The sequence below is a fragment of the Prinia subflava genome, chromosome 19, assembly GCF_021018805.1.
Source record: "Prinia subflava isolate CZ2003 ecotype Zambia chromosome 19, Cam_Psub_1.2, whole genome shotgun sequence".
Taxonomy (NCBI): domain Eukaryota; kingdom Metazoa; phylum Chordata; class Aves; order Passeriformes; family Cisticolidae; genus Prinia; species Prinia subflava.
In genome coordinates this window covers 10,924,194-10,945,947 of record NC_086265.1, presented here as the reverse complement: position 1 = coordinate 10,945,947, position 21,754 = coordinate 10,924,194, and the positions used below count along the sequence as shown (strand labels likewise).

The 21,754-nt window shown below is 39.6% G+C and overlaps 2 protein-coding genes across 3 annotated transcripts in view; one reads left to right on the top strand and one right to left on the bottom strand.

Moving 5' to 3' along the window:
- Positions 1-21,754, top strand: part of RSPH14 (radial spoke head 14 homolog) — a 74,856-nt gene that overhangs the window by 25,050 nt on the left and 28,052 nt on the right. The gene's annotated exons all lie outside the window — the stretch shown is intronic.
- Positions 1-21,754, bottom strand: part of GNAZ (G protein subunit alpha z) — a 50,776-nt gene that overhangs the window by 18,936 nt on the left and 10,086 nt on the right. The window contains exon 2 of the mRNA XM_063416412.1: positions 9,156-10,423. Within this exon, the coding sequence (XP_063272482.1) occupies positions 9,156-9,878 (723 nt within the window). The 5' untranslated portion in view covers positions 9,879-10,423. The remainder of the gene's footprint in view (positions 1-9,155; positions 10,424-21,754) is intronic.

Sequence of the window (21,754 nt, the reverse complement as noted above, 5' to 3'; positions counted from 1 at the left end):
CTCTTATTAAAATCAATGGCAGTAATGTTTTCATTAATTTTGTTGTTTGAAAACTACTGTCAATAAAATGAAATCAGAATCTACAATATAATCTTCTGGAATTCTGTTCAATTTCCCAGTACTTCTTCTCCAGAAAAACAAAGATTTCAACGATTAAGCTACATGTATGATGATACAAAGATAAGTATTTTCATCATCTAGTTGTATTTTTCACAGGACTCTTTATTAAACAACTACACCCATCCAAGCCAGGAGCAGACAGGTTCCCAGGCAAGTTCTTCCCCACTGGCTCATCTTTTGGCACATGGGAACAGCCTGCCCTGCTCCTGTGCCTTTAATATTTCCTTGTTGAAGATTGTCCAGCTTTCAAAGGCCTCCTTTGCCTTTCAGGACTGTCCCCTCAAGGGGCTGTCAGCCAGTCCTGAACAGGCCAAGTGCAAGGTGTCAGCTCTGCTGAGCTCCCTCCTTTGCTTTCTGAGAACTGCAAACCCTCACTCTGTGATTGCTGTGCCAGGGCAGCCTGCGAGCAGCACACCCCCCCCAGCTCTCCTACTCCTTGTGCAGTTCCTGGCACCCCCTGCAGCACTCCAGTGGTGCCAGTCATCCCACCACGTTTCTGTGATGGCAGCTGGGTGGTTTTCCTGCTGTGCAGTCCCTTCCAGCTCCCCGGTGTGTTCCCATGCTGTGGGTGTTGGTGTAGATGCTTCAGTTGAGCTCCTGATCCCACCGCCTTTAGGGGGGAATGAGCACTAATTCCCACACATGACCATATCATGGAGGCTTTTCCATGATTTCTAACACAACAAAAATCTTTATGTCTTTGCTGCCAACTGAATCAGCCTTAGAAAGCCTTTAGCTGCCAGAGAAAAGTTGGTTCAGCCTCTTTCCTAAAAAAATATAATTAAACCCCCCACTATTTCAAGTTGGTATTAATCTGACCTAACTTCCAGCCATTTGTTCTTTGCCTTTCTCTGTTAGATTACATATTTCTTTAAATATTGAGCATCTTTTGCTCCTTCAGGTATTTATACACTAAGCAGGTACTTCACTTTTTTTTAGCTCTACAAAACTAATTAACCTTTGGAAACCTTTTTAAGTGCTGTAAGCTCAGTCTGGAGTGCTGGATAGCAATGACAGCCACATGCTGTGCAGAACACAGCCTCCAGGACATTTTAGGCACAGCCACAAAGCGTTTACTCTTGTCAACTTTCATTTTATTTTTTTTAATGTATCTTTAACCTCCTTTGTTAACCCCTCACGTTTCCAATTCAATTGGATTTTTTCCCTTTTCCTGTGTGTGGGTTGTTGAGGGGTTATTTATTTATTTATTTCTAATTCCTACTTTGATTTGATCTCTGAAGAGCAGCAAAGGCACTCAGCAAGCTCCTGTCACAGCCATCCCTCTCTGTAGCACTGCCAGGAGAATGCACATTATCAGACCACACCTAATAGAGGCTTTATAAAAATAAGTGTACTCTGGCAAGTCCAATGACTTCCCTAATCAGTATTATCAGGGTGCTACTGCATCAACATTCACACCACTGGAATTCAAACTGATCTGGGGAAATATTAATGGAAATAAACTCATTGCTGTGTCGGAGTTGCAGTGGGAAGGCTCAGGCTGCTGGAAGCACTGGGAGCTTTGGCTGAAGCCATTGTCAGCAGCTGGGACACCCCGGCGCTGTGCTGGCAGGGAAACAGCAGGGGGAGAGAACGCCAGGGTGGTAAACTGAGGCACCCCGCTGTCCTGGAGGGGGCTGCACCTCTGACACACCACCATGGCCTTCTACAAAATCAGTAAGCACAAGCTCCTCCCCATAACTGAGAAACTGAAGGATTCTTGCTTCTCATTTCATCCTAAATTGTCTTATACTATTATCAACAGTTCATTTTTACTGATGGGATATGGCTGGGAGTTGGTTCCTATTTGCAGAGCAAAATGTGGCCAATCAGTAAATAATGAGAAAAAATACACACAGAATATGTGGACTGTGCATTTTGAAAGCAAGTTGTTTCAATCAGCTTAATAATGGAAAGAAAGGACAGTATCAAGCTTAAATATCTAAAAAATAAGTGACAGGAGTTAAAGAGCTGAATTAATTAGAGTAGAGGAGTTATTCATTGTCTGCTAATTTTGAAGTCTAATCAGGGGACACTGTCATTGGTTGACAAGTTAAAAGTTTAACTGAGCATATTAATAGCTTTCAAAAAATGCATTTTGATGCTCAAAATTCTTTCCCAAGATACAGGCATACATATCCAGTCTTGGCAGCACACAATCAAAAAAAAAAAAAAAAAAAAAAAAAAAAAAAAAAAAAAAAAAGGCTGAAAGCAGTAAAACTGCAGCAACAAGGGCAGATTACTAAATCTCTACAAGTGTCTAGGATCTGATGAATGCCCAAGCTTATTTAATAGCTTACTTAATGACAGAAAGAGTAACTTTAGTCACAGATAACACTACATTAAAACATGCCATGGGCACAGGCCAGGATTAAGACAACAGTATAGCAGAATTAGAATTAATTTCAGCTGTAGGCCAAGTCACTGAGATTTTTTTAAAATTCATGTAAGTAATTTAATTCAAGGATTTTGCAGAATTGACAGAGAGTAGTCACTAATGATCCTTACAAAGGAAATAAGCAAAATTAGTTTCAAGTTGGGTAAGAGTTTTGCATCCACAGAGTATTTTAAATGCAAAAAAAAGGAACAAAGGAAGGCATCTCTGAAAAGGCTCTAGTCTAGATTAAGTGCTGCTTCAAACTACCCCATGAGAATATTTCTAGATACGATTTGGTGATCGAATATTTGTATTTGCAAAACTTTATAGCTTAAATAAAACTGATCACCTCTCCAGCACCCTATAACAAATACCTATCTTTTCTTAAATTGAAAGTTGCTGTCAGGGCCTAGAACGGCTCCTTTTATCTGTGCTGTTCAACTCAGCCAGAACAGGCTGACAGTGTAACCACCAAGTGGTTTTGCCAGTGTTGCACTGATTGTATAAAGGATTATTGGGATTACCCTGTAAGGAAGGATATTAGTGTAAAGGTAGTAGACAGACTTACTAGTAAATTTTATAAAAGAGAACGTGATGGATCCTGTAGCCCTCCAAGAACAAGCATGCTCAGGGGCGAGTCCATGGCCAGTGCTGGTCTGACAGGGGTGTTGATTTGACCTGCAATCTGAATTACTGATTTACAATAATAGAAGAAGGTTCTGAAAAATTCACCACCACCAAAACTCATTCTGAAGCTGTATTAACAGCAAGGATCCTCCTTTGTTCCAGCATTTCTGCTTGGTTTTAAGGCTAATTGGACTCCACTACTCTTTCCAGGGTTGGCATACCACAGAGAGTTGTTACAGCTAATACACTTACAAAAATAACCCAAAGTAGCTGTTTTTCTAGACCAGGATGGAATTTTCCTTTTTTTTTTTTTTTTTTTTCATGTTGGCACATTTCTATTCACTGTGATTAACTAGACAACATACAGAATTATAAGAGATGATATAAACACTTCTCTACCCACTAGATGGATTGTAGTTTTCTAAACTTAAACCATATTATTCTTTTTGTGGCATTGGGCTTCAGTGGGATCTTGACCCCTTACAATGCAGTCAAGTGAATTTCCAAGCTACATCTATATCATCAATGTTTCTCATATATCTTTTAAAAGCTGCACAGTTTATTGTAAAGTCTGCATTAAAAGCCACACATTTTCATCACAAAGAAGCAAAACTGATTGCCTGAACTGTGCCACTCTACTTCATATGCATTAAGTTTCAGAGAATCTAATTAACTTCTGAAGATTAAAGCTCTACATGTCCAAGAAGCATATTTTCCATAAGGCTAAGCCAGGCTTGTCACAGCCCTAAAATTATGTGGCATTCCTTACTGTTGAAGGGATTTTTCAAGGACAAATTTACAACTTGCTTTTGAGTGAATGATTTGCAATAGAGTCATCTAGAGAGTTGCACATAAAGATGACAATACGCTGTCGAAGAACCTTGTGTTGCTGTGGTGTATTCCTCTACTACCTCCTTGCTTACTATAACCAGTTCTTCAGTTTCACTTGGATCTTTCCTATGACAGTATATTTGGGAAGATGTTTGTGGCTTTCCATCCCTGCTGAGAGAGGCAGAGACATTCAGTTCCTTTCCCTCAGAACCTGATTCTTTATCCAATTGATATTTTCCAGTGTCTATGACAAGCTCCTCTGCCTGCCAGTGGCAGTGGCTTTCTGACTCATTACAATGAGAGCTTGACAGGTGCCTTGTGTTCATGTGTGCTGTGCTGGTGGCTGCTTTAACCGTGCACTTACAGAGCAGGCTCTACTGCCTCAAAACTGATCGGCATTCCTGGAATTCAGCTGGGCTTTGCTTGGGTTTTTTCCTTCTCTTATAGTTTGAAAAGCAGCAGTGTTACTGGATCACTGAGATTTTAACTTAAGTTCTGTTTAGTCATCTCTCAGTACCCATGTCTTTCCACCTAAGAACTGTTCTGAGCCTGAAGTTTGTAGGATATTTAGGAGCATTCTGCCACTCCTGATGCCTCAATGTTTTATTCACCTTAGTGCTGTATTGCTTGGAATTCATTCAAATCACAGCAAAACACCTTACCCAGTCTAGGAGTTTTGAATACAGCCAGTCACAGAGACCAAAAACAGAGAACTACATCATCTCTCAGGCATTTGTCATGGGGGATTTGAGCCCTTGCCTGCTGTTACCTAAATACGTCAGGAAATTCAGTCATTTAATTCAGATGTAAGTCTGACAGCCCTGGATACCAAAGCAGACAAATACTGCCCAGTAGGTCCCTTACTTCCATGCCATAGTTTTCCAAAACAGGTGAAAGTCTTTCTGTTTTGCCCCCATGAATTTCTTTTAATTAAGCCTACTGCTCTGCAGTGACCAAAATACATACTTATCTGTAGGTTTAAATACAGGGTTGTCTTAGGGATTAGTCTATGGACATGAAATAGATAAGCCTCACAGCAAAGCTTCCCAGCCTTTTACAATCTGATACTGGCATCTTCCTGCAATCATACAATGGCATTAGAATGAGTCTATTTTTTGTATTCTGTAGTGTGGCAAATTACCATATTTATTACTTTTTTTTCCCAATTAGAGGAAATAATTTAGTGAAAATACAGACAGAATTATTTGCCTATAAAATTACTGTTAGTATCCGAAGTTACATAGAATGTAAAGTTCAGGGTATGGCAACAAATCCAAAATATGAAAAATTGCTGTCCCATGTGTTCTATGTGAGAATATTCACATAGGAAGCATAAAATTATAATGAACAATGTAAACAAAAATAAGTCTTAAGTCTTGAAAGAATAGCTAGTAAAAAAACCTGCAAAGTGGCAGTTGAGCAATCATTTCCTGTTACATATGTTCATTATTTTACTGCAGTTTACATATTTTAGAAGGTACATGCTTGGATACAAGTCTTAAGGCTGGAATTGTGATGCATTACTATATAAAGTTAAACTTTGGTAAGGGACTATATATATTACTTTGTTAAGTGCAAAAAAGCTAGAATTTCATTTGCAGTGCTGAAAGATTACACACATGAGTGCTGAAGTCATCTAGGCTTTGCTCCCACACAAACTTCACTATGCAAAGTCTTGAAATGGAAAAGCTGCATGAAAAAATGGAACAGTTTAGGTCAATCTTTTTCTAGAATTCCCAAGTGACTTAGTTTGTCAGAAAAGTGTTTCCTGACGTGATGTTTTACCATTGATAATAACAGATGATAGAAGGGCTATGAGTGCAGAGATCACAATTTCCCCTCTGTCCTGTTAGTATTAGCATTGCAGAAAAAGAGCTGCATGCCAGAAAGGATTTTTAATACCCTGTATTACTCAGAAAGCTGAACTGTCAGGAAAGGCAAATAAGCCCCTTAAGTATTTGGCCTCAGGGAAAAAAAAGGAAGGAAAAAATGTTACCAATGTTGTTTACTTGATAAAAAAATTCCTGGCAGAAACAGGATTTCTGTTCAAAATTCATACAATTAACATATGACAGAAGGCTTCCCAGTTATTATTAGATAATTGAGAGGTTCCATTATGACCCCAGCAATTAATGTTGCATGAGGCCTACTCTAGCCTGAACAGTTTGCTGCACCATTTTGACTTTTTCATCTGCATCTTCCTTCTAACAAGACAGTAAAAAACAGCATCAAAAAGCCTAAAATTTAATTTTTATATTCATTTGCAGTGGCTGTAAGACAGGGAATAAAAATTGCTTGTTACCTGCAAGAAGTTTTCCTCTACTATCCATATTTATAACCTTACTGAACCAGTGTTGTTTTTAGACCTGCACAACTTTTACTTAGTATCTCCTGCACTCTTGTGACTACTGACCTCAGGAATTCTCAGGCACACACTCATTTAACTCAGTTCATTATGTACTTTATTATTGCATCTTTGAAGCATTTCTCATAGTCTCAAATCCTGTTGCAGCTACACACTGTGGAAGAAAATCTGTGAGAATGTCCAGCAGGACAGAGCTGGACAGATGGGGACACTCACAAAGAAACTGCAAGAATCCTTTTCATGGGGACAGGTAGCAGCACTGACTTCTGAGAGCACGGATTATTTAACACCCTCTAGCACACATTCATTTAAAGAGAAATTGAAATAAAGATGACACACTTAGATATTAACAGGTAGTGCCTTCAAAGTACAGGATGCAACATGTAAGAAGGCAAAAAAATATTACTTGATAATGTAACATTATCAAAGGGCAGAGATGGCATCTTAATGTGTAATAAAAGATAGAATGGGTCAATCAGCTGCTAAGGACCACGAAAAACAAGACAAGTAATTTATTTGACATAATAGAGAAGAAATCAGCATGGAATGTAAAAACTTAAGGCAATCTTCTCAGAGTGCTGGTCAGGAATAATAATCATACAATAAATCAATAGCAGTCCAAAGGTATTCTACAATTTTGCAGCTGTGTCAAAAGGAGAGGCAGCTGTTACGTGGTTGAGCCATGCTAACCAGCTACAGTGCAAGGAATGATAAAGCTATAGTTATTGCATTAGACAGGGAAAAAACCTCCCAAGACATTGTAGAAATGAAACCAGACACAGATCACATTTCCAGATAACCCTAGATAAGCAGGAAAAATATTGCTATAGAGTGACAGAGTACACAAGATGAAGGAAGAAAGTGAACCGTAATTCTTCATTTATCTTTCTCTTTGGTAAACAGGCTTAATATCACATATGTTAAACAGTGGTTTGTCCACTCAGGTGATTTTGTTCCTAGGAGTAATGTTACCCAGAATGAAGCATAGCAGGAAAAAGACAAAAACCCCTGAAAAAGTCAGCCCTCCCCTTCTGTCGTTTGTTTTCAGGCAGGATAAATTTAATGTAGTCACTTAAAATAACACACAAAGGAAAAGTTGTCCAGGAGCCGATAATTCAAGCATTATTTTTGCTCTCCCTTCTGCTCACTGGTGTCACTACAACAATCTCACCCTCAGCAGACTTCACGACTCAGCTATAATCAGAACCCACAGTGTGCAGAACTGGTTTTCCCCTCATTTTTTACCATATCTGTCAATCATTACTTTAACGCATCTTCAATAAAGACAGAGTTCATGCATAGCATTTCTCCACTTCTGTCAACAGGATCGCACAAGTTTTCGTATTCATACAGATCATTTGCTCAACGTTCACAGTTTATAAATCAGCCAGATTCTTACATGCTCTCTCAAGCAGTAAGTTATGTTTGGCAGTAGACTAGTTTTATTTAGCAGTTCTCTTCACCACAGATACTACACCAGGAAGCGTTTTACACTCTGCAGCTTTATAATTTGTAGGGCTTTTCTCATGAGTGGCAGTCTCAGTGTTGCAGTTGCAGTAATGTACCAATGTAGGTACTATTGTTTGTCCTGTATGGACCAATGCTCATAAGGATTTTTCAGAGTATATTGATTTTTTTCCCTTTCAGGTGGTTCTTTTTGATTCTTAAATCTGAACAGGAAGGCAGGAAAAGTCAAAAGAATTGCAAGAAACTCCTAGGCAGGGTCTAGATGTAAAATACTTTTCCTAATATGTCTGAAAATTAGGAGAAAGAATCAGTGGCAATGCTTCTCTCATGTCAAGAGGAGGTCACTAAACAAAAAACAGATACAGAAATCTATTACAATAGGAAGGCACTAATGCCAAGACAAGGATCTCCAGATAATGAAGGGTAAGTCCATGCAAAGGACAATGGAATGGCTCATCAAAATAGTACAGAGAAGAAAACAGAAGTGCTGTTTATAAACTGCAAAACCACCACAGAAGATAAGAATAGGGAAATATTATATCTGTGATAAGCTATACCAACAAAAAAGGGACCATTGAGTGTTCCTACCCATAAACTCCCTTGTCTTAAACAGCGTGTTTTACAACGCTGTCAAAAAAAAAAAAATTCAGGTAAAACCCCTGTGAAGCTTAATTCAGGCAATTTGAAAGTCACAGCAAATATATATTGGCGTATCTGTAAGCATTCATGTATTTCCTATAGCTGCTGTACTTGCATGCTGTGAAAAATAGAAGCTGACTACATTAAAGACTATTAAATGGGAATGGCTGTTCTTTGGACAAGGCAAATCAGCGATTTAACCAAAAACAGTCAAAGAAAATTTAAAATATAAAAATGTTATACTAATTTAAAAATATGTTTAATTGCTTTTAAATATTAATTGCATCCCAAATTGCTATTGAAAATCCTCAAAAAAAAAAAAAGGAGGGGAGAGGCAACTTATTATTATTTTACCTTCAACATTTCCCAGGACCTTCATGGTGTCCAAATGAACCATCCCTGTAGACCAGGATGTCACTCCTGCCTACCTTTTTAAGTGGTGTTTGAAGTAACAATTAACCATGCAAATGTTTAGCTAAAAGGCATCAAAAAACAATAAATTTGCTGTCATGTGAAGAGCATCTCCATTTCCCAAAAGTAACATTAAATAACTAACTCTGTCCAGTGGGGAAAACTATCCAAGTAAAGGAACCATAGCTTCTGAGTTTTCCTAAAGATTCAGGATTACTGCCTTGGGAGGGAAGGAAGGGGGGGAAGATAAAAGACCAAATACTGGTGAAGGAGAAAGGAAAAGAAGGGAAGAGAACAAGGAGCAGAAGGTGCACTTACTGTTTGGTTATCTTCGTACAGCTTCAAGTCATACCCACTCAGCTCCACACAGAAAATTATTGCTGTAACCCCCTCGAAACAGTGGATCCACTTTTTGCGTTCAGATCTCTGTCCACCCACATCCACCATTTTGAAAGTCAGCTCTTTGAAGGTGAACTTATTTTCTACAATCCCTGTGGTCATGTCCCGAGAGCGCAGAATGTCTTCCACCGTGGGGATGTAGTCCAGAGCCGCGATCCGTTCCAGGTCGTTCAGGTAGTACGCAGCGTTGTCCTCCAGGTGGTACTCGTTGGAGCGGCAAAAGCACTCCTGCACGCCGGGGTCTGCCCACAGCCTCTTCATCACCCCCAGCAGCTCCGGGGTGATCTCCCCTTTGCTCTCAGCTGGGCCTGTCAGGGCAAAAAGCTGCACTGCATCGTATGCTCTGTCAGGATTGTGAAATTCTATCTTGAGGGTGGCCAGAGCCCGAATGATACGTGTGAGAGAGTCAATTGCATTATAGATAATCAGAGGTTTGTATTCCTTACAGGCCTCCAAGTTAAAGCCACCACTATGAATGATTTTCATCTGCTTTACGATGGTACTCTTCCCAGAATTGCTGGTGCCCAGGAGGAGGAGTTTTATCTCTCTCCGTTGTCGCTGACTTTCAGAGCGCAGGTGGCGGTCAATCCTACGGGACCGCCGCGCTGCCTCTTTCTCCTCAGAGCTTTGCCGACATCCCATGGTACAGCAGGCAGGTACAGAAGGGAAGGGTGCAGACTGGCTCACTCTGTTGGCGTCTCTCAGAAAGATCTGCGGTGGCTTTCAGTTCTCGTGCCAGGTACACCCCAAATGGAAAAAGGTCACTATGCAATACCTGATGATCCCCAAAGCCTACAGCCACCTAATTGAGTCCCAGCAGGGGTGCAAACACATGTAGGTGTGCAGCCACAGAAATAGTCTCTTCAGTAGATGTCATGGCACTGCCCTTCCCAGCGTGGCACATTCCTGTTAATGGCGGGACACTTCCCTTTGCCACAGTTTGTCCAGAACCATCAAATACCCGTTTCTGTTCTGCATAATGGTTTTGCTGCCTTCTGTCCGAGGGTAAGAAGCCGCACTTTTGCCTTCTCTGCTCTAGCCTTTTCTTCTGATCGTGTTCTCTGGTTGCTGTGGTGATGCTGCAAGATAAAGCTGAAGCTCTTTTCACTGGTACTGTACTTGTTTTGTTTCTCTTCCCCCACTTCTTCAGCTGATCCAGTTCAGCTCTGTAAATCTGTGCTTTCCACCTGCCAAACAATGGGGAAAGAAATGAATGAGACACTCCGCTTCCTTGCAGCAAGCCACTCACTTTTTCCTCCTCTTCTAGCCTTCTAAACCTTTTATTATGCCAAATGGAAAATACAGATGGAAAAATACGTAAAGAAAAGCAAACATATAAAATTATAGTAAAAGCATAGGGACAGCTGAAGCTCACAGAGTAAGAAAATGTGGTTTCTGAACAATAGTAAATCAAATCTCCCTTTCAGCCTTCTGTGTTTTATTATCAAAACCTACATGAAAACAAACAGTGCTGAGCTGTGCCCCAATTTCTCCCTCAGCAAGAGCTTATGGCAGTGCTTTTCCTGCACATTTCTGTTCTGACTGGTTCGTCTGAAGTAGAAAATGAGAGACTCACAACTATATTTCCCAGCCTCTCTATTTATATCAATATCTTGTACTCAGACAGATGTCCTCCTGAGTTTTCTTTCATCTTATCTATCTCCACCGAACATTTAAATAACTAAATTAAGAAGCAAAAGATGCTGATTAACTTTGCTTCATGAATTTGAGAAAGGAAGAGTTACTGATCTTTGTAACAGCTCTTTTCTTTTTTCCCCTTGGAGAGCAGTATTGTTAAACGCAGTACTTGCATCTTGCTAAACCAATAAAGAAATGCAAACTGTGCATGCTTCTTTCGATAGCCAAGCTGTGTTATTGAGCCTCCTCTCTTTCCATTTCACTACAGGAAATTCTGAGCTACAGTAACAGGGAACAGTGACTACAAGGTGAAATTTTCATACAAGAAGCACAGGAAACGCCATCCCAAGTGAGGGCAGAGAGCTTTTCAGTGACTGTTAGAGCAATTATTCTTTCCCAGAGTAGAGTTTAAGGCTGCTGGTTGGAACTCTGCAGAAGGCAGCAGCAGGAAGCAGTTACTCTCGCAGAGAGCAAACACATTCCCAGCAGCTGATTGGTGACCATTTGCCTCTCTTCTAGGAAGGGCCTGTAGCCCTCACTAAGCTCTGAGCACAGTGGGCAGCAGTCACAGATGTCACAGCTCCCTCCCCGATGCTGCCCCAGCACACCTTGGCTCCTCTCCTGCTGCCTGCTTACTTGTGCCTAGAGGCTCCTCACTGAGTGTATTTGCAAAGTAAAGTACACAGCACTGAGATCCTTACAGAAACTCGCAGAGTCTACTAAAGAAAACTTTCTACTAACTTTTACTAAAACTAAGGCTCCCAATACCATTTTCAAACTTGCCCTACAAGTCTTTAGAAGTTTTCCTGTTTGAACTCGCCAATATTTAAAAGTAGATTGACAAATAAATTAAAATAAATATTAAAGGGAATGATTCCACACTACCAGGAAAGAGATAGAATGTTCCAAGCCAGATGCTGAACCTCAAGCTTTTGTGAGAAAAGAAACGTAACTACAACCACTTGCAACCTCATGTAGTTAACTTTCTAACTAACCATGACAATCTTACTCTGAGTTGTTTTGAACCATCCAGTCAGTACAGAAAGTCACCTCTCCATAGCAGTTTGAAGTGCTTGTCTCTTGTCTTTGCCTGTAGGGACCACAGTGCTTGAACAGGCTTGCAATTTAAGCATTTTGGGTGTCTTAAATGTAAAGACATCCAAATCCTTTGCCTCAAATGCACAATGCATTGCTCTTACCTGGTCTGGAATTCTACAGGAGAGTCTTAATATCAGCTATGTTTATCTTACTTCTCTTTGTATGTCAGGACATTAGCACATGAAGAACAGATCAATCAGTAAAAAATTAAAATAATAGTGTACACATTATTAGAATGGTAATTAGCACAACTTTACTTACTCTGAAGATGTCGAAAGAAAAACCCTCCCAAGTGAGGAGTTACATTTTCTTCAAATAATTCACTTTTTCCAATAATCACAGAAAAATTAGAGTTGAGGAAGCTGGTTCTTAATGAATAACGTTCTAGCCATGCTCAGGGAATGAAATTTCTGTATTAGATATAGGGCCAGATTCTTATATAAAAATCAGGGTTGCTTCCATTAATCACACTTATTCTAACATGTTCAGGACATTTCAAACTGGTTCTTCTTTAAATCCTCATCATCACAGGCCTCATTTACATGTCATTGAAAAAACCACTTGCAGAATTTTTTATGACATTTTCTCTGTATCGTGGTGATTATAGATGAAGAATTTTGAAGAAACACATATGAGCCTCCCTCTCTTTATTGTGGCTCCATCCTGAACAGAAGAGGTTTGCTAGCACGGAGCAGCAAGAGGGCACAGACTCCTGCCAAAAGGCAGCAGCACTTGGGATCAGCCTGGAGATTTTATGACTATATAAGACAAGCAGATCTTTTTTAAACTTCATGTTACTTGCCTCGAACACTTATGACAAATGGTTAGGGAGAAAGATTCTCTCTGGAATATTTTTTTGTTTTCATTCAGCTCATACATTCTGTAAAGTATTTCCTATTGCATATTTCCACAACACATTCAGATGCATCATTCATATTCCACAATGTTTTATGTATCACCTATTTTGTTCGCCATTCATTAATATGTTTAACACCAAAAAAGGCAAAGTAGGATCTCCTTATTGTAGGAAAGACCAGGAGTATGTAAATACACATTAGTTTTACACTCTAGAATTTCTTTTTTTTTGTTTTCACCTTCTAGTCATTCCTATTGCATACATATTTGGGTACCTGTTTCAAACAGTAACACAATGAAGTGATTGTGTTATTGCTTTGTAAAGGAGAGTAGTAAATGCTATTTTCAAATAGGTACTACAGTAAGAAAGTTTGGTTTATTTGAGCAAGTTTTCCCATGTACATGAAAAAAATCTCTCATGTTCCCAATCAATACTTTTTAAAATTCAGGAAACTTCAATAACTATTACATTACTGCAGTTTACTGTCCTGGCTACATACAAATGAACTTCCTCTTACCAGGTTTGCTTTTTCTTGGAATACACTCAGAAAATAAGGCAGTTTAGAATTAGATGTTTTTTTAAAATCAGATTTCATATTAAACATATGGCTGTAAGTTTTTAATTAGTTAAGTGTCTTTTCAGTTACTCTAGTGGAAAGTCCTATAGCTTCCTTTCACTTGCACACTTGTCTAAAGTTAGTTTTAAAAAAAATATTATTCAAATGACCAGGTTATACTGTATCTGTGTGTCTAAACTAACATATTTGCCTTCTCCTGTCAACTGGAGGCTCAAAATGTTAAGAAAAGATGGGTTTTTAAGTCTGATGATATAGATGGGTTATTTTGTCATGACTAGAATGGGTAGCTTTTCCCACAAGATCAGATTAACGTGCCCCAAATCCTCACCTAACAGTGATCTATTTCCATTATCAAAAGAGGAATGCCACCAATTCCTGGAGTGGGAAGGACACCTGAACAAAATTCTGTACTGGTTACTGTGTTAGAGTGTTGAAGCCCATGAAGCTGGGCAGCTGTTCTGACCATCCATTTGTCACCAGTAAAACCAGTCATTGTTGCTGGTTTCATATGTAGGCTCACTCTTTGCCCCTGTCCATCACTCCTGGCTTGTGCAAACTGATCCATGTGTGTGTAATATAAACACTTCTGCCTTTCCCAGCATGTTCCCAAGTTATGGCAGCAGAGGGAGAAGAGGCATAGGGGAGGAGAATGACACATCACCACAATTCAGTTGTAAACACTTCCATAAGGAAAGATCCAGGTATTGTCACTGGATCCATTAGCTACTGACACGTCACCGTGGAATGCAGAGTTGCAGAACCTGCCTGGAAAGATGTTTCCCCAGATCTTGTAGAAAGGCAGTGACTCCTAAGCTGAGAACAAAACCAGGGGCTGTGACTGTCACAGCACAGACACTGTGCATACAGCATGCTGCTGGCAGCAGGAATTCCAGCTGCAGTTGTAGGCACAAGCTGTATTATCCCTCATCATTTATCTTCATGACCACCAGCCCACTCACACACTGTAAAAAGCTTTGACACCCATGTAAAAGCATACTCAAACTCAAGCAAATCTAGCAAGAAGTGGCATGGAACTCATGTAAGACTTAAAAGTGTAAGCCAAGCTACTGTAATCAGTTTCTGGTGATTATACACATCCACTGAGAATTCCTGTACTTTAACAAAACCTTATTTCTGCACGTTTTAACTTTCAATCATTTCTTATACTATTAATGAAAGAGAAGAAGACACAAGGGAATGTGATATATCAGGACATACTCAAGGCATTTACTGAGGAAGAAATCAAGTGTTCTACTAAGCAGGCTTTTTTTGAGGGAGAAAAAGAAAGGAACTGAGGATCACTAGAAATGAGAAAATTGGGCCAGATTTTTGAATCTGGGGAGCATCCAGAAAAGAGTCCCAGATATGGATGCTGTGGAAATACAAGGTTGAAATAATTTCACAGAAAGGAATTTGCTGTTTAATGTATGGTGATTGAAGTTAGTTAGTTAGCCAGATGAGTGAAGAAAGAAGTGTCATTATTTAATTAGCTGAGTGTTTGACTGGACACTACCAAGTCCTGTCCCTTTTTGTCATGAGGGTTCTTTGTGACGTCAGTTAAGTCCCTTAATCTTTTCAAAGATGATTTCTGCTTGTTCATTTCTTAGATGCCCAATTTGAGATACTGTTGGTGACAAAGAAATGCGCTGAGTTTTCAAGTATAATCAGCCTCAGTGGTAGCTGTGCTCTAAATATTCAAATATTGAATAAATAATCTTTTTTCACTTGATTCATCCTGATCTCTGCTTGAGAAATAGGGCCTAATCTGTATATCAACTCCCCAAGACAGAGCCAAGAAATTATTAATGTCTGTGCAAAGATACCAATATGAGAGGAACAGCAAAGTCAGTCAGGAAATGCATATTCATGGCACAGGACCTCGGCCACAGTAAAGATCAAATAATAGAAGCTGCTGTAAGGACGGGATTCTTACAATAAACGTTGTCAAAGAAGGTAAAAGGACAATGACTAAAAAAATTTAATTCAGAACGCAGTCCGAGGCAGGGGATGAGTTCTGATCAGAACTGGTGCCATACCATGAGCTCCTTGGTGTCACCAGCACACTCTGTTACCAGCCCCAGCTGCTTTCAGCAGCCTTGCAGGAAGAACAATTGCTAGGTCCATTAGGTTCTCATCTGCTGATTCCCACTGGGGTTTGATAGAAATACTCAGATTTGTGGCATAAAATCTGAGCTCAACTATTAGAATTGCCACCTAGGGATACCATTCTGTGATCCATGGCAGAAGAAAGTTTTACAAGGAAATAATGGAGAACCCAAAGAAAATGACTGTGTAGGCATAGACCTATCACTATACAATTGAGTGTGCCTGACATGGAACAGAACAGATTTGCTGCAGTGAGATATTATATTCATTAGCTTAAACATCTTTGCCTATTGTTTGGAAAATATCCAACAAACTTTAGCAGTACCACAATACAAATTATGCTGATTAAGGATATCCACTAGCTAAGTATATCACCCGGCCAAAATTTAGCATATAGGCTTCATCCAAGATTTAGGGAAACCAAAGAACTTATAGTGAAAACACAGTATTTCTTATAAACCAAGCATTCAACAAGAACCTGTTGGTTATTTTTCTTTTGACTGTGCACACCCAGCTTACTAGAGGAAGTTGGAAACATAAGTCCTGTGAAGCATTAATACCTAAAATATTTGGTAGTTATTTAAATTATGACCTGTTTTAGCAACATCCACAAACTACTGTGAAACAATGAGAAGAAGCACCAACACAACCAGACATAAGACTGACTCTTGAGTAGAGCCAGATCTACAACAGCTCTGTTCTGAGCTGCATGGCCAAAAACCCAGAGCAGTGTCAGTGACTGCACGGGGAGCTGCTGTGCTGCACAGCGGTTTCACTAAGCCCAGAGCCTGCCACAGCAGCCGCTTTAGAGGTGACCTTTAGACTGGCATTAAAAAGCATTACAAGAACAAGAATATTACAGTGGGTCTAACAGTGGGTGTGCAGGAAATCCTGGCTGCTAGACAAGGGTGCGAAGAAACAACACACACAGCATCTGCTTTAGGGACGTACAAACATCAGACTCGTTTCAAAGTGTGCAATAAAGCAGCAAACAAAATGCAGTGGCCACTCAGTATTTTGTAACACCTCAGGTGATGACAGGGGTGGAGGTTATGTCTTCATTCATGTTGCTATTTGGCTTTTGTCATTAGGGGGACCATAACCCTTATGTGAGTGATTCAAGAGCTAAGACTCACTACCACAAGGTTGTGTTTCATGAATCTTACAGGGCTAAGGAGATTATTTTATTACATAAAATAGCACTAGTAAATATTAGATTTGTTCATTAATGTAATGGCAAATTTCCCATCACTCATTCAACCTTATTGCAGACAATACCTTATGAAAGATAAGGGAATTTTGGTAGTTAAAGCAAAATAAATTTTAAGAGGGATTTGTAACAGGAGAACAGTATACCCTTGTAAAAGGAAGTTTCTCTTCCTGTGCATAAAAGGTGACATAATAAAGCAAAACTGTGCTTGCTTTTAGCTGTTCCAGTGACAGGCATGAGCTATGAGAATCTCTGTAGTGGGAACATGAGAGTCTGGGCACAGATAACAGTGTCCTGAAGACAGAAGGTTTGTTTAATGCAATAGAGAAAAGCAGCCAGTGAAGATTCAAAGATTGAAGCTCGAGGCCAAGCAAGAGGCAAGGAAAAGATGCTCCAGTAAATGGGAATCCTGGAAACAACAGATGAGTTTTATCTGTGGTGATGCATAAGAAAGCATCTTAGAGACAGAAATATATCACAATTGTTCTGCTGGTTTTAAGGGAAAGAACTGGAGGAAGGGCAAAGATTAAGGCAAGAAATGAGAGAATGAAGCCACAGAAGCTAGGTAAGATTTCTAGGGTAAATTGAATGGTGTAAACACAGGAAGCGAGAAATCCCATATGCATTAAAAAAGGAAGAGATAGCAACAGAGGAAGGAAAGATGAGACAAGAAGAGCAGATGGGCACATCTTACTATATCATACTGGCATAAGATCAGCAGAAATCTGCACACAGGAAAAAAAAAAAGACCAGAGGGAAAGGATTGACTCAGAATCCGTAAAGATGGGTCTGCACATATGGAATTTAATTACACTAGGAGAAAAAAAGGAGAGAATAAATCCAGGGTGTTCACGGTGGAAGGAATTGCCTAGGTCATCAGACTTCCATCAGAATGGTTTTGCTAGAGAAAGGACAATGCTGGGAGTGGATCAGGACCGGAAGGTTGGCAAGAATAGACCTTGCAGGGAGAGGCAGAGCAAAAGGTTTTGGAAGGAGAAGAGCGAAATACAGGAACCATTTCTGTAGAAGTAATAAACGCTGAATTCATGGAAAGGCTGGGTGAAAGCATGGGAGGACTGGCAGTGTGATAGTTAAAGCTGGGAACTAAGCAACAGAGAATGAGTAATGTTTCACAGAGAACAAATCAAAAGAACCTTGGTGAATGAAAAAACAGAAAAACAGATATAGGTTGAATGAGTGTGCAGGAACAATAAGTTACCAACATGAGAAAAAGTCAAAAAAAGATTATAGAGGATTCACGTGAATTGTAAGGGAGTTCAGAGGCAGCAGCTCAATGAAAGCATGAGAGGAAAGAGCAACATGGTGCAGAAAAAACAGTGAGGAGCACGTCAAAATGGAAGAGAGGAAAGCAGTACGGTGAAAGAATAATGCCAATAGTTCTCATGATAGTCTAATTAAGGGAAGAACAAGAAAACTTCAGCACTTTTGTCAGGTTATTAACCTCCCAAAAAGAATCATGGATTAAAATGCTGTTCCTAACATAATAAGAGAAAGAAAGAAAGAAAGAGAGTGCCAATATCAGCATAAAAGGCAGGACTACCATCAGGGATTAATTTGGAAGGTAGGGTAGAGAGTATTTTCCAGCCCTAGGCCACACATAAAATTAACCGTCTGAACTATGTCAGAAGGTATCTACATCAGAACTGTGGATTTGCTAGGTTTCATCTTAACAACTCAAATTAAACATTATTTTATCCGCAGAAAGGAGATGAGAAGTAGAAGAAGTATTAGACTGCAGTCCAGGGCCAAAAAAAATAAATCCCAAGAGGCTAAAGAGAATCCACGATGTTCTCAGAAGTGTGACTCATGGGAGAGGACTTGGATGCTACCAAGAACAGATTACAGCTGCAGCCTACGCCTGGTCTCATTCTGCTTCTCTTTTGAAATTCAGAAGCTCTGACAGTCGTACACTCCTGCTGCCTGCAGGAGCTTCAGCAGGTACATCTCACACAGAGCTCCTGTTGGAGTTACTCTCTAATTCAAAGGAGGGGTTTTTTTAAGATGAATATGAAGGAAGTTACCCATGTTATGGGTTTGATATGAAATTGCTTTGTGCCAAATCCAAAACACAGATATGCTTTACTTCACAGAAAATAACTCTGAAACCAGAAATATTTAAGTACAGCATTGTACAATGGCTAATAAACACCTCATTTCAAAAGCCAAGCCAAGCCATCATTTTGCCATCTAGATAAAGTTCTGTAGAGACCTATAGAAACTAAGCCCTTTTTCACTCACAAAAAAGCCAAACTACCTTGGTATGTGATGCATCAACCCCTTGAGCTCCCATCTTTCCTTCACTGACACCTCCCCCTGAACAAAACCAAAACAAAACACCAACACAGAACCCCACCACCCACTAATTGCCGCTGCCAGAAAGAACCTAACAGCCTTCTGAGGTTTAGCAGCTACTGGGATTTCTCTCCAGTGTCTCCTTTCCATTCCCTCCCTCTGGAGGGGTGATCACACCCTCCTCACACCCCAGCTGCAGTTGCTGCAGTCACACACCCACCAGCACACGGCACAGGGATCTCAGTCACTCCCTGCCGGCTCCCAACTCACCATTGATTATAAGAAACTTGTGTTGAACACACAATGAATATTAGAGGACACTGGCATGGTTAAATTCCTTTCATCAGATGCTTTTTAATTTAAAAATTAAAAGAAATAAAATTTCTTTTAATAAGCAAGCTGGTCATGGATGGAGACGTAGATTGCATATTTGAAGAGGTTGAAGGCCTGGTTTATCCAAAGGGTGAAGCTAAAGCAGCAGTGCAAACATCCCTAGCAATAGTCCTAGTGTGTTTTTCACCACTTCTGCTCTGAAGAGTTGAAGTTCCTTAGATAATGTTAGATTTTTCCTCTTATTCAACCTTTCTTTTTCTACTGACATGAAAAATATTTCTATATGGCACTAAATGAGAATGTGAAATGAGCTAGAATAACTTAAGTAATTGTGGTGAAATGGCACCCTATGCTGACACTTTGGGGTGAGGGTATTTACAATTCCTCCTCATCAGAAACAGTGACAGTATTTATTAAGAGAAAATAACAGTAAAAACATTGCAAACCCTGTAAAGTGCTGTGGCTGTGATCCACTTACCATACAAAGTAGTGCTTTGTTGATTTCAGTAGGTTTTGAAATGAGCCTGTATTTGGTTTTGAACAGGATAAAAATAAACACAATTTATTTAACAATGCTGCAAGCAGGATACCAAAGTGCCAGCAATGTAGATTGTTTTACTGGTGAAAATTCAGTATTTAGTGCATGATTCATACTCTTCATATATCAGAATATCTACGCTGAGAACTTCTGTAAGAATAGATATGAAAATAATTTAACTTGCAGCTCCCCGCTTTTATATGATCTCAGTGTGACTGTATTTCTAGGAAATGCTGAAGCATGATCAGAATCATTGTGTTTCCACATTCATTTCTTGCTCTGTGCACATGTTCCCAGCCTGGCTTCTGCTGCTATTCACTGTGTTTGTTTCTAGGTTTCATCAGTCTTGGAGACTGGTGAGGCCAGATTTGACCACATCCATTTTGAGTCATGCTATGACAAGGCTTGGTTGGATGGCTCCACGTGTTCATAGGGCTATTCTGACTCTGTCAAAATTGTGGATGGCTTTCATGTCATTCCAGGAATAGATTTTTATCTATGAAACAAATATAAAACACTAGGTATTGTATATTGATTAGTATTGATTACTCTTTGAATTGATAGGTGACAAAACAAGCTGCTAAATGTAAGTCCATCTGTTGAGGAAGCTTGTGTAGATTTTTGATCTGGGTATTTACTTTAAAATAGGAGTACTATGATTTATATTTAGCTGGGCAAAGTTGTTATTTTTCAGCCTCAAGCAAGCTTATAAATTATTATTTTTCTCCAAACCTGAAACATATGAATGAGAGATGGATTTATTTTTGTTATTAGGGATAAACCAAAATCCAATGATTTTTCTAGATGTTTTATTTTTCTTTGGTAACTGCACTACTACTAGTAATATTAGCAGGTGTAACTTCAAATTTTGTTGCACATAGTGATGATTTTTTGGTGTTCTGTTAACACTACCAGTACTTTTCTGTGTATGCATGTGTGTGTGTGAAGAGAAGGGGAGGGGAGTAATCACTGCTCCTGTTAGTTGTGTTGCGTGTAAGAGGATTCTTATCATTCAGATATTTTTCCTAAATCTTTTTTTATTCTCTATAGTCCTACAAACTCCCTAGTCATGCAGCCAATAATACTACATTTTTAGTTATCCTTTAGCCCTTCAATTCTGTCTCTAAATAATCTCTCTCTCCTGTAGTACAAGTTCTCCTTTGCTGAAGTCAGAGAAGTTTCCCTTTTGTATCACACCCTAACTGGATTGTCTCCTCCTCTTGAAGGTACATAGAGGTCAGCTCACTGTTTTGGGACCCTGGTAGTTTCACTCCTTCTGTCTGAAGCAGGCTCTTGAATCATGTTTTGAGAACTGACGGGTTGATTTATGAGACTACACACGTGATCTACTGCTGTTCATAGTAACCCCCCAGATTTTGCAGTTTTGTCTGCATGAGGTTGTCCTGGCAGCTGAAGGGGGAGCCTCACTGGCCAGCCAAATGTCCAGCAGCACCCTCACAGCCCAGCTTTAACAACTGCATGTCAGGTAGCTGCTTTTCTGTTCCTTTTACTCTCAGTGACATCTCTTCTTGACTCAAGTAGCTGCAGCTCTAAAATTATCTGAAAGCTGAAAGGTGCTAATCGAGCCTTTCGTTTATTCATTATTCAGCAGTGGATCCCTAGTTATTCATTTCTCATATTACCAGGAAAAAATTGCTTCTGGTAACACTCTAGCCTACTATTAAGATGGCACATAAAGCTGGAATTTTATCGCTGATTCCTAACTATTCTAGTTAGCAATCTGCATTTCACACAGATGAGATATGCAAGAAGAAAGCTGATGACTCACCATTTTATTTCTTTTTGCTCACTAAAAATCTACTGTTGATACCGTTGTAAAAACAGCTCT